Source organism: Oncorhynchus keta, chromosome 3 (genome assembly GCF_023373465.1).
Source record: "Oncorhynchus keta strain PuntledgeMale-10-30-2019 chromosome 3, Oket_V2, whole genome shotgun sequence".
Classification (NCBI taxonomy): Eukaryota; Metazoa; Chordata; class Actinopteri; order Salmoniformes; family Salmonidae; genus Oncorhynchus; species Oncorhynchus keta.
In genome coordinates, this window is record NC_068423.1 from 28,363,890 (window position 1) to 28,378,619 (window position 14,730).

The window sequence follows — 14,730 nt, forward strand, 5'->3', positions numbered from 1 at the left end:
TTGGAGGGAGAGGTCGTCTAGGCCGAGGAAACGGTACTTACTGCTGACTTATTGGAGGGAGAGGTCGTCTAGGCCGAGGAAACGGTACTTACTGCTGACTTATTGGAGGGAGAGGACGTCTAGGCCGAGGAAACGGTACTTACTGCTGACTTATTGGAGGGAGAGGTCGTCTAGGCCGAGGAAACAGTACTTACTGCTGACTTATTGGAGGAGAGGTCGTCTAGGCCGAGGAAACGGTACTTACTGCTGACTTATTGGAGGGAGAGGACGTCTAGGCCGAGGAAACGTACTTACTGCTGACTTATTGGAGGGAGAGGTCGTCTAGGCCGAGGAAACGGTACTTACTGCTGACTTATTGGAGGGAGAGGTCGTCTAGGCCGAGGAAACGGTACTTACTGCTGACTTATTGGAGGGAGAGGTCGTCTAGGCCGAGGAAACGGTACTTACTGCTGACTTATTGGAGGGAGAGGTCGTCTAGGCCGAGGAAACGCTACTTACTGCTGACTTATTGGAGGGGAGGTCGTCTAGGCCGAGGAAACGCTACTTACTGCTGACTTATTGAGGAGAGGACGTCTAGGCCGAGGAAACGGTACTTACTGCTGACTTATTGGAGGGAGAGGACGTCTAGGCCGAGGGAAACGCTACTTACTGCTGACTTATTGGAGGGAGAGGTCGTCTAGGCCGAGGAAACGCTACTTACTGCTGACTTATTGGAGGGAGAGGGCGTCTAGGCCGAGGAAACGGTACTTACTGCTGACTTATTGGAGGGAGAGGTCGTCTAGGCCGAGGAAACGCTACTTACTGCTGACTTATTGGAGGAGAGGTCGTCTAGGCCGAGGAAACGGTACTTACTGCTGACTTATTGGAGGGAGAGGACGTCTAGGCCGGGGAAACGCTACTTACTGCTGACTTATTGGAGGGAGAGGTCGTCTAGGCCGAGGAAGCGGTACTTACTGCTGACTTATTGGAGGGAGAGGTCGTCTAGGCCGAGGAAACGGTACTTACTGCTGACTTATTGGAGGGAGAGGTCGTCTAGGCCGAGGAAACGGTACTTACTGCTGACTTATTGGAGGGAGAGGTCGTCTAGGCCGAGGAAACGGTACTTACTGCTGACTTATTGGAGGGAGAGGGCGTCTAGGCCGAGGAAACGGTACCTGCTGACTTATTGGAGGAGAGGTCGTCTAGGCCGAGGAAACGGTACTTACTGCTGACTTATTGGAGGGAGGTCGTCTAGGCCGAGGCTGACTGCTGACTTATTGGAGGAGAGGTCGTCTAGGCCGAGGAAACGGTACTTACTGCTGACTTATTGGAGGGAGAGGTCGTCTAGGCCGAGGAAACGGTACTTACTGCTGACTTATTGGAGGGAGAGGTCGTCTAGGCCGAGACGGTACTTACTGCTGACTTATTGGAGGGAGAGGGTCGTCTAGGCCGAGGAAGCGGTACTTACTGCTGACTTATTGGAGGGAGAGGACGTCTAGGCCGAGGAAACGCTACTTACTGCTGACTTATTGGAGGGAGAGGTCGTCTAGGCCGAGGAACGCTACTTACTGCTGACTTATTGGAGGGAGAGGGTCGTCTAGGCCGAGGAAACGGTACTGCTGACTTATTGGAGGAGAGGTCGTCTAGGCCGAGGAAACGCTACTTACTGCTGACTTATTGGAGGGAGAGGTCGTCTAGACCGAGGAAACGGTACTACTGCTGACTTATTGGAGGGGAGAGGACGTCTAGGCTGAGGAAACGCTACTACTGCTGACTTATTGGAGGGAGAGGCGTCTAGGCCGAGGAAACGGTACTTACTGCTGACTTATTGGAGGGAGAGGACGTCTAGGCCGAGGAAGCGGTACTTACTGCTGACTTATTGGAGGAGAGGTCGTCTAGGCCGAGGAAACAGTACTTACTGCTGACTTATTGGAGGGAGAGGTCGTCTAGGCCGAGGAAACGGTACTTACTGCTGACTTATTGGAGGGAGGTCGTCTAGACCGAGGAAACGGTACTTACTGCTGACTTATTGGAGGAGACCGTCTAGGCCGAGGGAAACGGTACTTACTGCTGACTTATTGGAGGGAGAGGTCGTCTAGGCCGAGGAAACGGTACTTACTGCTGACTTATTGGAGGGAGAGGTCGTCTAGGCCGAGGAAACGGTACTTACTGCTGACTTATTGGAGGGAAGGGCGTCTAGGCCGAGGAAACGCTACTTACTGCTGACTTATTGGAGGAGAGGACGTCTAGGCCGAGAGCGGTACTTACTGCTGACTTATTGGAGGGAGAGGTCGTCTAGGCCGAGGAAACGGTACTTACTGCTGACTTATTGGAGGGAGAGGTCGTCTAGGCCGAGGAAACGGTGCTTACTGCTGACTTATTGGAGGGGAGGACGTCTAGGCCGAGAAGCGGTACTTACTGCTGACTTATTGGAGGGAGAGGTCGTCTAGGCCGAGGAAACGCTACTTACTGCTGACTTATTGGAGGGAGAGGTCGTCTAGGCCGAGGAACGGTACTTACTGCTGACTTATTGGAGGGAGAGGGACGTCTAGGCCGAGGAAACGCTACTTACTGCTGACTTATTGGAGGAGAGGTCGTCTAGGCCGAGGAAACGCTACTACTGCTGACTTATTGGAGGAGAGGGCGTCTAGGCCGAGGAAACGGTACTTACTGCTGACTTATTGGAGGGAGAGGTCGTCTGGGCCGAGGAAAGGTACTTACTGCTGACTTATTGGAGGAGAGGTCGTCTAGACCGAGGAAACGCTACTTACTGCTGACTTATTGGAGGGAGAGGTCGTCTAGGCCGAGGAAACGCTACTTACTGCTGACTTATTGGAGGGAGAGGACGTCTAGGCCGAGGAAACGGTACTTACTGCTGACTTATTGGAGGAGAGGACGTCTAGGCCGAGGAAACGGTACTTACTGCTGACTTATTGGAGGGAGAGGTCGTCTAGGCCGAGGAAACGGTACCTGCTGACTTATTGGAGGGAGAGGTCGTCTAGGCCGAGGAAACGGTACTTACTGCTGACTTATTGGAGGAGAGGGCGTCTAGGCCGAGGAAACGGTACTTACTGCTGACTTATTGGAGGGAGAGGTCGTCTAGGCCGAGGAAACGGTACTTACTGCTGACTTATTGGAGGGAGAGGTCGTCTAGGCCGAGGAAACGGTACTTACTGCTGACTTATTGGAGGGAGAGGTCGTCTAGGCCGAGGAAACGGTACTTACTGCTGACTTATTGGAGGGAGAGGGACGTCTAGGCCGAGGAAGCGGTACTTACTGCTGACTTATTGGAGGGAGAGGTCGTCTAGGCCGAGGAAACGCTACTACTGCTGACTTATTGGAGGGAGAGGTCGTCTAGGCCGAGGAAGCGGTACTTACTGCTGACTTATTGGAGGGAGAGGGCGTCTAGGCGAGGAAACGCTACTGCTGACTTATTGGAGGGAGAGGTCGTCTAGGCCGAGAGCGCTACTTACTGCTGACTTATTGGAGGGAGAGGTCGTCTAGGCCGAGAGAAACGGTACTTACTGCTGACTTATTGGAGGAGAGGGTCGTCTAGGCCGAGAAGCAGTACCTGCTGACTTATTGGAGGGAGAGGTCGTCTAGGCCGAGGGAAACGCTACACCTGCTGACTTATTGGAGGAGAGGGCGTCTAGGCCGAGAACGCTACTTACTGCTGACTTATTGGAGGGAGAGGGCGTCTAGGCCGAGGAAGCGGTACTTACTGCTGACTTATTGGAGGAGAGGGCGTCTAGGCGAGGAAACGGTACTTACTGCTGACTTATTGGAGGGAGAGGTCGTCTAGGCCGAGGAAACGGTACCTGCTGACTTATTGGAGGGAGAGGTCGTCTAGGCCGAGGAAAGCGGTACTTACTGCTGACTTATTGGAGGGAGAGGTCGTCTAGGCCGAGGAAACGGTACTTACTGCTGACTTATTGGAGGGAGAGGTCGTCTAGGCCGAGGAAACGTACTACTGCTGACTTATTGGAGGGAGAGGTCGTCTAGGCCGAGGAAGCGGTACTGCTGACTTATTGGAGGGAGAGGTCGTCTAGGCCGAGAAGCAGTACTTACTGCTGACTTATTGGAGGGAGAGGTCGTCTAGGCCGAGAAACAGTACTTACTGCTGACTTATTGGAGGAGAGGGTCGTCTAGGCCGAGGGAAACAGTACTTACTGCTGACTTATTGGAGGAGAGGTCGTCTAGGCCGAGGAAGCGGTACTTACTGCTGACTTGTGGAGGGAAGTGCGTCTAGGCCGAGAAACGGTACTACTGCTGACTTATTGGAGGGAGAGGTCGTCTAGGCCGGGGAAACGCTACCTGCTGACTTATTGGAGGGAGAGAAAGGTACGTCTAGGCCGAGGGCGTCTAGGCGGTACCTGCTGACTTATTGGAGGGAGAGGTCGTCTAGGCCGAGGAAACGGTACCTGCTGACTTATTGGAGGGAGAGGGACGTCTAGGCCGAGGAAACGGTACTTACTGCTGACTTATTGGAGGGAGAGGTCGTCTAGGCCGAGGAAACGCTACTTACTGCTGACTTATTGGAGGGAGAGGACGTCTAGGCCGAGAAACGGTACTTACTGCTGACTTATTGGAGGAGAGGACGTCTAGGCCGAGGAAACGGTACTTACTGCTGACTTATTGGAGGGAGAGGTCGTCTAGGCCGAGGAACGCTACCTGCTGACTTATTGGAGGAGAGGGCGTCTAGGCCGAGGAAGCGGTACTTACTGCTGACTTATTGGAGGGAGAGGTCGTCTAGACCGAGGAAACGCTACTGCTGACTTATTGGAGGAGAGGTCGTCTAGACCGAGGAAACGCTACTTACTGCTGACTTATTGGAGGAGAGGGCGTCTAGGCTGGGAAAGCTACTTACTGCTGACTTATTGGAGGAGAGGGCGTCTAGGCCGAGGAAGCAGTACTTACTGCTGACTTATTGGAGGAGAGGACGTCTAGGCCGAGGAAGCAGTACTACTGCTGACTTATTGGAGGGAGAGGTCGTCTAGGCCGAGGAAACGGTACTTACTGCTGACTTATTGGAGGGAGAGGTCGTCTAGGCCGAGGAAAGCGGTACTTACTGCTGACTTATTGGAGGAAGGACGTCTAGGCCGAGGAAAGCGGTACTTACTGCTGACTTATTGGAGGGAGAGGTCGTCTAGGCCGAGGAAGCGGTACTTACTGCTGACTTATTGGAGGGAGAGGTCGTCTAGGCCGAGGAAAGCGGTACTTACTGCTGACTTATTGGAGGGGAGGTCGTCTAGGCCGAGGAAACGTCTGCTGACTTATTGGAGGGAGAGGGCGTCTAGGCCGAGGAAGCGGTACCTGCTGACTTATTGGAGGAGAGGTCGTCTAGGCCGAGAAACGCTACTGCTGACTTATTGGAGGGAGAGGACGTCTAGGCCGAGGAAACGGTACTTACTGCTGACTTATTGGAGGGAGAGGGCGTCTAGGCCGAGGAAGCGGTACTTACTGCTGACTTATTGGAGGGAGAGGTCGTCTAGGCCGAGGAAACGCTACTGCTGACTTATTGGAGGGAAGGGCGTCTAGGCCGAGGAAAGCGGTACTTACTGCTGACTTATTGGAGGAGGTCGTCTAGACCGAGGAAACGCTACTGCTGACTTATTGGAGGGAGAGGTCGTCTAGGCCGAGGAAACGGTACTTACTGCTGACTTATTGGAGGGGAGGACGTCTAGGCTGGGAAACGGCTAATTACTGCTGACTTATTGGAGGAGAGGACGTCTAGGCCGAGGAAACAGTACTTACTGCTGACTTATTGGAGGAGAGGACGTCTAGGCCGAGGAAGCGGTACTTACTGCTGACTTATTGGAGGGAGAGGTCGTCTAGGCCGAGGAAACGCTACTTACTGCTGACTTATTGGAGGAGAGGTCGTCTAGGCCGAGGGACGGTACTTACTGCTGACTTATTGGAGGGAGAGGTCATCTAGGCCGAGGAACGGTACTTACTGCTGACTTGTGGAGGAGAGGACGTCTAGGCCGAGAAACGGTACTTACCTGCTGACTTATTGGAGGAGAGGTCGTCTAGGCCGAGAAACGGTACTTACTGCTGACTTATTGGAGGGAGAGGTCGTCTAGGCCGAGAAGCGGTACTTACTGCTGACTTATTGGAGGGAGAGGTCGTCTAGACCGAGAAACGACACTTACTGCTGACTTATTGGAGGGAAGGGCGTCTAGGCCGAGGAAACGGTACTTACTGCTGACTTATTGGAGGGAGAGGTCGTCTAGGCCGAGGAAACGGTACTTACTGCTGACTTATTGGAGGGAGAGGTCGTCTAGGCCGAGGAACGGTACTTACTGCTGACTTATTGGAGGGAGAGGGCGTCTAGGCCGAAACGCTACTTACTGCTGACTTATTGGAGGGAGAGGTCGTCTAGGCCGGGGAAACGGTACTTACTGCTGACTTATTGGAGGGAGAGGTCGTCTAGGCCGAGGAAACGGTACTTACTGCTGACTTATTGGAGGGAGAGGTCGTCTAGGCCGAGGAAACGGTACTTACTGCTGACTTATTGGAGGGAGAGGGCGTCTAGGCCGAGGAAGCGGTACCTGCTGACTTATTGGAGGAGAGGTCGTCTAGGCGAGGCTACTGCTGACTTATTGGAGGAGAGGGCGTCTAGGCCGAGAAGCGGTACTTACTGCTGACTTATTGGAGGGAGAGGGCGTCTAGGCCGAGGAAACGCTACGCTACTGCTGACTTGTGGAGGGAGAGGTCGTCTAGGCCGAGAAACGCTACTGCTGACTTATTGGAGGGGAGAGGACGTCTAGGCCGAGGAAACAGTACTTACTGCTGACTATTGGAGGGAGAGGTCGTCTAGGGCCGAGGAAACGCTACTTACTGCTGACTTGTGGAGGGAGAGGTCGTCCAGGCCGAGGAAACTTCTACCTGCTGACTTATTGGAGGGAGAGGGCGTCTAGGCCGAGGAAACGCTACTTACTGCTGACTTATTGGAGGAGAGGGCGTCTAGGCGAGGAAACGGTACTTACTGCTGACTTATTGGAGTGAGAGGACGTCTAAACCGAGAAGCGCTACTGCTGACTTATTGGAGGGAGAGGGCGTCTAGGCCGAGAAGCGGTACTTACTGCTGACTTATTCGAGGAGAGGGCGTCTAGGCCGAGAAACAGTACTTACTGCTGACTTATTGGAGGGAGAGGTCGTCTAGGCCGAGGGAACGCTACTGCTGACTTATTGGAGGAGGAGGTCGTCTAGGCTGAGGAAACGGTACTTACTGCTGACTTATTGGAGGGAGAGGTCATCTAGGCCGAGGAAACGGTACTTACTGCTGACTGAGGGAGAGGTCGTCTAGGCTGAAACGGTACTTACTGCTGACTTATTGGAGGGAGAGGTCGTCTAGGCCGAGGAAACGGTACTTACTGCTGACTTATTGGAGGGAGAGGTCGTCTAGGCTGAGAAGCGGTACTTACTGCTGACTTATTGGAGGGAAACGTCTAGGCCGAGAAGCAGTACTTACTGCTGACTTATTGGAGGGAGAGGTCGTCTAGGCCGAGAAACGGTACTTACTGCTGACTTATTGGAGGGAGAGGTCATCTAGGCCGAGAAACGGTACTTACTGCTGACTTATTGGAGGGAGAGGCGTCTGAGCCGAGGAAGCGGTACCACTGCTGACTTATTGGAGGGAGAGGTCGTCTAGGCCGAGGAAGCGGTACTTACTGCTGACTTATTGGAGGGAGAGGTCGTCTAGGCCGAGGAAACGGTACTTACTGCTGACTTATTGGAGGGAGAGGTCGTCTAGACCGAGGAAAGCGGTACTTACTGCTGACTTGTGGAGGAGAGGGCGTCTAGGCCGGAAACGTTACTTACTGCTGACTTATTGGAGGGAGAGGTCGTCTAGGCCGAGGAAACGGTACTTACTGCTGACTTATTGGAGGAGAGGTCGTCTAGGCCGAGAACGGTACTTACTGCTGACTTATTGGAGGGAGAGGTCGTCTAGGCCGAGGAAACAGTACTACTGCTGACTTATTGGAGGGAGAGGACGTCTAGGCCGAGGAAACGTTACTTACTGCTGACTTATTGGAGGGAGAGGTCGTCTAGGCCGAGAAACGGTACTTACTGCTGACTTATTGGAGGGAGAGGTCGTCTAGGCCGAGAAACGGTACTACTGCTGACTTATTGGAGGAGAGGGCGTCTAGGCCGAGGAAACGCTACTTACTGCTGACTTATTGGAGGGAGAGGTCGTCTAGGCCGAGAACGTACTTACTGCTGACTTATTGGAGGAGAGGTCGTCTAGGCCGAGGAAAGCGGTACTTACTGCTGACTTATTGGAGGGAGAGGGCGTCTAGGCCGAGGAAGCGGTACTTACTGCTGACTTATTGGAGGAGAGGTCGTCTAGGCAGAAGAAACGCTACTACTGCTGACTATGTGGAGGAGAGGGTCGTCTAGGCCGAGGAAGCGCTACTTACTGCTGACTTATTGGAGGGAGAGGGCGTCTAGGCCGAGGAAACGCTACTGCTGACTTATTGGAGGGAGAGGTCGTCTAGACGAGGAAGCGCTACTGCTGACTTATTGGAGGAGAGGGCGTCTAGGCCGAGGAAACGGTACTTACTGCTGACTTATTGGAGGGAGAGGTCGTCTAGACCGAAACGCTACTTACTGCTGACTTATTGGAGGGAGAGGTCGTCCAGGGCCGAGGGAAACGGTACTTACTGCTGACTTATTGGAGGGAGAGGGCGTCTAGGCTGGGGAAAACGCTACTTACTGCTGACTTATTGGAGGGAGAGGGCGTCTAGGCCGAGGAAACAGTACTTACTGCTGACTTATTGGAGGGAGAGGCGTCTAGGCCGAGGAAACGGTACTTACTGCTGACTTATTGGAGGGAGAGGTCGTCTAGGCCGAGGAAACGGTACTACTGCTGACTTATTGGAGGGAGAGGTCGTCTAGGCCGAGGAAACGGTACTTACTGCTGACTTATTGGAGGGAGAGGTCATCTAGGCCGAGGAAACGGTACCTGCTGACTTATTGGAGGAGAGGACGTCTAGGCCGAGGAAACGGTACTTACTGCTGACTTATTGGAGGGAGAGGTCGTCTAGGCCGAGGAAACGGTACTTACTGCTGACTTATTGGAGGGAGAGGTCGTCTAGGCCGAGGAAAACGGTACTTACTGCTGACTTATTGGAGGAGAGGTCGTCTAGGCCGAGGAAACGGTATTTACTGCTGACTTATTGGAGGGAGAGGTCGTCTAGGCCGAGAAACGGTACTTACTGCTGACTTATTGGAGGAGAGGTCGTCTAGGCCGAGGAAAGCGGTACTTACTGCTGACTTATTGGAGGGAGAGGTCGTCTAGGCCGAGGAAACGGTACTTACTGCTGACTTATTGAGGGAGAGGACGTCTAGGCCGAGGAAACGGTACTTACTGCTGACTTATTGGAGGGAGAGGTCGTCTAGGCCGAGAAACGGTACTTACTGCTGACTTATTGGAGGGAGAGGTCGTCTAGGCCGAGGAAACGGTACTTACTGCTGACTTATTGGAGGGAGAGGTCGTCTAGGCCGAGGAAGCGGTACTTACTGCTGACTTATTGGAGGGAGAGGACGTCTAGGCCGAGGAAACGGTACTTACTGCTGACTTATTGGAGGGAGAGGTCGTCTAGGCCGAGGAACGCTACTTACTGCTGACTTATTGGAGGAGAGGACGTCTAGGCCGAGGGAAGCGGTACTTACTGCTGACTTATTGGAGGGAGAGGACGTCTAGGCCGAGGCGCTACTGCTGACTTATTGGAGGGAGAGGTCGTCTAGGCCGAGGAAACGCTACTGCTGACTTATTGGAGGGAGAGGGCGTCTAGGCCGAGGGAAACCGTACTTACTGCTGACTTATTGGGAGGGAGAGGTCGTCTAGGCCGAGGAAACGCTACTTACTGCTGACTTATTGGAGGGAGAGGTCGTCTAGGCCGAGGAAACGTACTTACTGCTGACTTATTGGAGGGAGAGGGACGTCTAGGCTGGAGGAAACGCTACTTACTGCTGACTTATTGGAGGGAGAGGACGTCTAGGCCGAGGAAACGGTACTTACTGCTGACTTATTGGAGGGGAGGGCGTCTAGGCCGAGAAACGCTACTTACTGCTGACTTATTGGAGGGAGAGGGCGTCTAGGCCGAGAAACGGTACTTACTGCTGACTTATTGGAGGAGAGGGCGTCTAGGCCGAGGAAACGGTACTTACTGCTGACTTATTGGAGGGAGAGGTCGTCTAGGCCGAGGAAACGCTACTTACTGCTGACTTATTGGAGGGAGAGGTCGTCTAGGCTGAGGAAACGGTACTTACTGCTGACTTATTGGAGGGGAGAGGTCATCTAGGCCGAAACGGTACTTACTGCTGACTTATTGGAGGGAGAGGTCGTCTAGGCTGAGGAAACGGTACTTACTGCTGACTTATTGGAGGGAGAGGTCGTCTAGGCCGAGAAGCGGCTTACTGCTGACTTATTGGAGGGAGAGGTCGTCTAGGCTGAGGAAACGGTACTTACTGCTGACTTATTGGAGGGAGAGGACGTCTAGGCCGAGGAAACGGTACTTACTGCTGACTTATTGGAGGAGAGGTCGTCTAGGCCGAGGAAACGGTACTTACTGCTGACTTATTGGAGGGAGAGGTCGTCTAGGCCGAAGAAACGGTACTTACTGCTGACTTATTGGAGGGAGAGGTCGTCTAGGCCGAGGAAACGGTACTTACTGCTGACTTATTGGAGGAGAGGTCGTCTAGGCCGAGAAACGGTACTTACTGCTGACTTATTGGAGGGAGAGGTCGTCTAGGCCGAGGAAACGGTATTTACTGCTGACTTATTGGAGGGAGAGGTCGTCTAGGCCGAGGAAACGGTACTTACTGCTGACTTATTGGAGGGAGAGGTCGTCTAGACCGAGGAAACGGTACCTGCTGACTTATTGGAGGGAGAGGTCGTCTAGGCCGAGGAAACGGTACTTACTGCTGACTTATTGGAGGGAGAGGTCATCTAGGCCGAGGAAACGGTACTTACTGCTGACTTATTGGAGGGAGAGGGCGTCTAGGCCGAGGAAACGGTACTTACTGCTGACTTATTGGAGGGGAGAGGTCGTCTAGGCCGAGGAAACGGTACTTACTGCTGACTTATTGAGGGAGAGGTCGTCTAGGCCGAGGAAACGGTACTTACTGCTGACTTATTGGAGGGAGAGGTCGTCTAGACCGAGGAAACGGTACTTACTGCTGACTTATTGGAGGAGAGGGCGTCTAGGCCGAGGAAACGGTACTTACTGCTGACTTATTGGAGGGAGAGGTCGTCTAGGCCGAGGAAACGGTACTTACTGCTGACTTATTGGAGGAGAGGTCGTCTAGGCCGAGGAACGGTACTTACTGCTGACTTATTGGAGGGAGAGGGCGTCTAGGCCGAGGAAACGCTACTGCTGACTTATTGGAGGGAGAGGTCGTCTAGGCCGAGGAAACGGTACTTACTGCTGACTTATTGGAGGGAGAGGTCGTCTAGGCCGAGGAAACGGTACTTACTGCTGACTTATTGGAGGGAGAGGTCGTCTAGGCCGAGGAAACGGTACTTACTGCTGACTTATTGGAGGGAGAGGACGTCTAGGCCGAGGAAACGGTACTTACTGCTGACTTATTGGAGGGAGAGGTCGTCTAGGCCGAGGAAACGCTACTACTGCTGACTTATTGGAGGAGAGGGCGTCTAGGCCGAGGAAACGGTACTTACTGCTGACTTATTGGAGGAGAGGACGTCTAGGCCGAGGAAACACTACTTACTGCTGACTTATTGGAGGAGAGGTCGTCTAGGCCGGGGAAACGCTACTTACTGCTGACTTATTGGAGGGAGAGGGCGTCTAGGCCGAGGAAACGGTACTTACTGCTGACTTATTGGAGGAGAGGTCGTCTAGACCGAGGAAACGGTACTTACTGCTGACTTATTGGAGGGAGAGGTCGTCTAGGCCGAGGAAACGGTACTTACTGCTGACTTATTGGAGGAGAGGTCGTCTAGGCCGAGGAAGCGGTACTTACTGCTGACTTATTGGAGGGAGAGGTCGTCTAGACCGAGGAAACAGTACTTACTGCTGACTTATTGGAGGGAGAGGTCGTCTAGGCCGAGGAAACGGTACTTACTGCTGACTTATTGGAGGAGAGGTCATCTAGGCCGAGGAAACGGTATTTTACTGCTGACTTATTGGAGGGAGAGGGCGTCTAGGCCGAGGAAACGGTACTTACTGCTGACTTATTGGAGGGAGAGGACGTCTAGGCCGGGAAACGGTACTTACTGCTGACTTATTGGAGGGGAGAGGTCGTCTAGGCCGAGAAGCGGTACTTACTGCTGACTTATTGGAGGGAGAGGTCGTCTAGGCCGAGGAAACGGTACTTACTGCTGACTTATTGGAGGGAGAGGTCGTCTAGACCGAGGAAACGGTACTTACTGCTGACTTATTGGAGGGAGAGGACGTCTAGGCCGAGGAAACGGTACTTACTGCTGACTTATTGGAGGGAGAGGTCGTCTAGGCCGAGGAAAGCGGTACTTACTGCTGACTTATTGGAGGGAGAGGTCGTCTAGGCCGAGGAAGCGGTACTTACTGCTGACTTATTGGAGGAGAGGGCGTCTAGGCCGAGGAAACGCTATTACTGCTGACTTATTGGAGGAGAGGTCGTCTAGGCCGAGAAACGGTACTTACTGCTGACTTATTGGAGGGAGAGGTCGTCTAGGCCGAGGAAACGGTACTTACTGCTGACTTATTGGAGGAGAGGTCGTCTAGGCCGAGGAAAGCGGTACTTACTGCTGACTTATATGGAGGGAGGGCGTCTAGGCCGAGGAAGCGGTACTTACTGCTGACTTATTGGAGGAGAGGTCGTCTAGGCCGAGGAAACATACTGCTGACTTATTGGAGGAGAGGGCGTCTAGGCCGAGGAAACGCTACTTACTGCTGACTTATTGGAGGAGAGGGCGTCTAGGCCGAGGAAACTACTTACTGCTGACTTGTGGAGGGAGAGGTCGTCTAGGCCGAGGAAACGCTACTGCTGACTTATTGGAGGGAGAGGACGTCTAGGCCGAGGAAACGGTACTTACTGCTGACTTATTGGAGGGAGAGGTCGTCTAGACCGAGGAAACGCTACTTACTGCTGACTTATTGGAGGAGAGGTCGTCTAGACCGAGGAAACGCTACTTACTGCTGACTTATTGGAGGAGAGGGCGTCTAGGCTGGGGAAACGCTACTTACTGCTGACTTATTGGAGGGAGAGGGCGTCTAGGCCGAGGGGAAACGGTACTTACTGCTGACTTATTGGAGGGAGAGGACGTCTAGGCCGAGGAAACGCTACTTACTGCTGACTTATTGGAGGGAGAGGACGTCTAGGCCGAGGAAACGGTACTTACTGCTGACTTATTGGAGGGAGAGGGCGTCTAGGCCGAGGAAACGGTACTTACTGCTGACTTATTGGAGGGAGAGGTCGTCTAGGCCGAGGAAACGCTACTTACTGCTGACTTATTGGAGGGAGAGGTCGTCTAGGCTGAGGAAACGGTACTTACTGCTGACTTATTGGAGGGAGAGGTCATCTAGGCCGAGGAAACGGTACTTACTGCTGACTTATTGGAGTGAGAGGTTGTCTAGGTAGAGGAAACGGTACTTACTGCTGACTTATTGGAGGGAGAGGTCGTCTAGGCCGAGGAAACGGTACTTACTGCTGACTTATTGGAGGGAGAGGTCGTCTAGGCTGAGGAAACGGTACTTACTGCTGACTTATTGGAGGGAGAGGACGTCTAGGCCGAGGAAACGGTACTTACTGCTGACTTATTGGAGGGAGAGGTCGTCTAGGCCGAGGAAACGGTACTTACTGCTGACTTATTGGAGGGAGAGGTCGTCTAGGCCGAGGAAACGGTACTTACTGCTGACTTATTGGAGGGAGAGGTCGTCTAGGCCGAGGAAACGGTACTTGCTGACTTATTGGAGGGAGAGGTCGTCTAGGCCGAGGAAACGGTACTTACTGCTGACTTATTGGAGGGAGAGGTCGTCTAGGCCGAGGAAACGGTACTTACTGCTGACTTATTGGAGGGAGAGGACGTCTAGGCCGAGGAAACGGTACTTACTGCTGACTTATTGGAGGGAGAGGTCGTCTAGGCCGAGGAAACGGTACTTACTGCTGACTTATTGGAGGGAGAGGTCGTCTAGGCCGAGGAAACGGTACTTACTGCTGACTTATTGGAGGGAGAGGTCGTCTAGGCCGAGGAAACGGTACTTACTGCTGACTTATTGGAGGGAGAGGTCGTCTAGGCCGAGGAAACGGTACTTACTGCTGACTTATTGGAGGGAGAGGTCGTCTAGGCCGAGGAAACGGTACTTACTGCTGACTTATTGGAGGAGAGGTCGTCTAGGCTGAGGAAACGGTACTTACTGCTGACTTATTGAAGGGAGAGGTGCGTGCTGGACGACCGTTCTCTACACTATCCACATTCTCCGCGTCGATCTGGGGGGCAAAGAGATGGAGAAAATATAAAACACACAATTATAATACAGTTGAAGTCGGGAGTTTACATACGCTTCAGCCGAATACATTTAAACTCAGTTTTCACAATTCCTGACATTTAATCCTCGTAAAAATTCCCTGTCTTAGGTCAGTTAGGATCACTACTTTATTTTAAGAATGTGAAATGTCTGAATAATAGTAGAGAGAATGATTTATTTCAGCTTTTATTTATTTTATCACATTCCTAGTGTGTCAGACGTTTACATACATTCAATTAGTATTTGGTAGCATTACCTTTAAATTGTTTAACTTGGGTCA

General features: G+C 52.9%; 1 protein-coding gene across 6 annotated transcripts in view; it reads right to left on the reverse strand.

Moving 5' to 3' along the window:
• The window catches only part of LOC127915300 (CSC1-like protein 2), a 174,249-nt gene that overhangs the window by 51,654 nt on the left and 107,865 nt on the right, over positions 1 to 14,730 (reverse strand). For 3 of the 6 annotated variants that reach the window (XM_052495196.1, XM_052495195.1, XM_052495191.1), the window contains exon 23: positions 14,341 to 14,412. The exons of the other annotated variants lie outside the window; for them this stretch is intronic. In XM_052495196.1, coding sequence (XP_052351156.1) covers positions 14,341 to 14,412 — 72 coding nt within the window. The remainder of the gene's footprint in view (positions 1 to 14,340; positions 14,413 to 14,730) is intronic. 6 annotated transcript variants of the gene reach the window in all.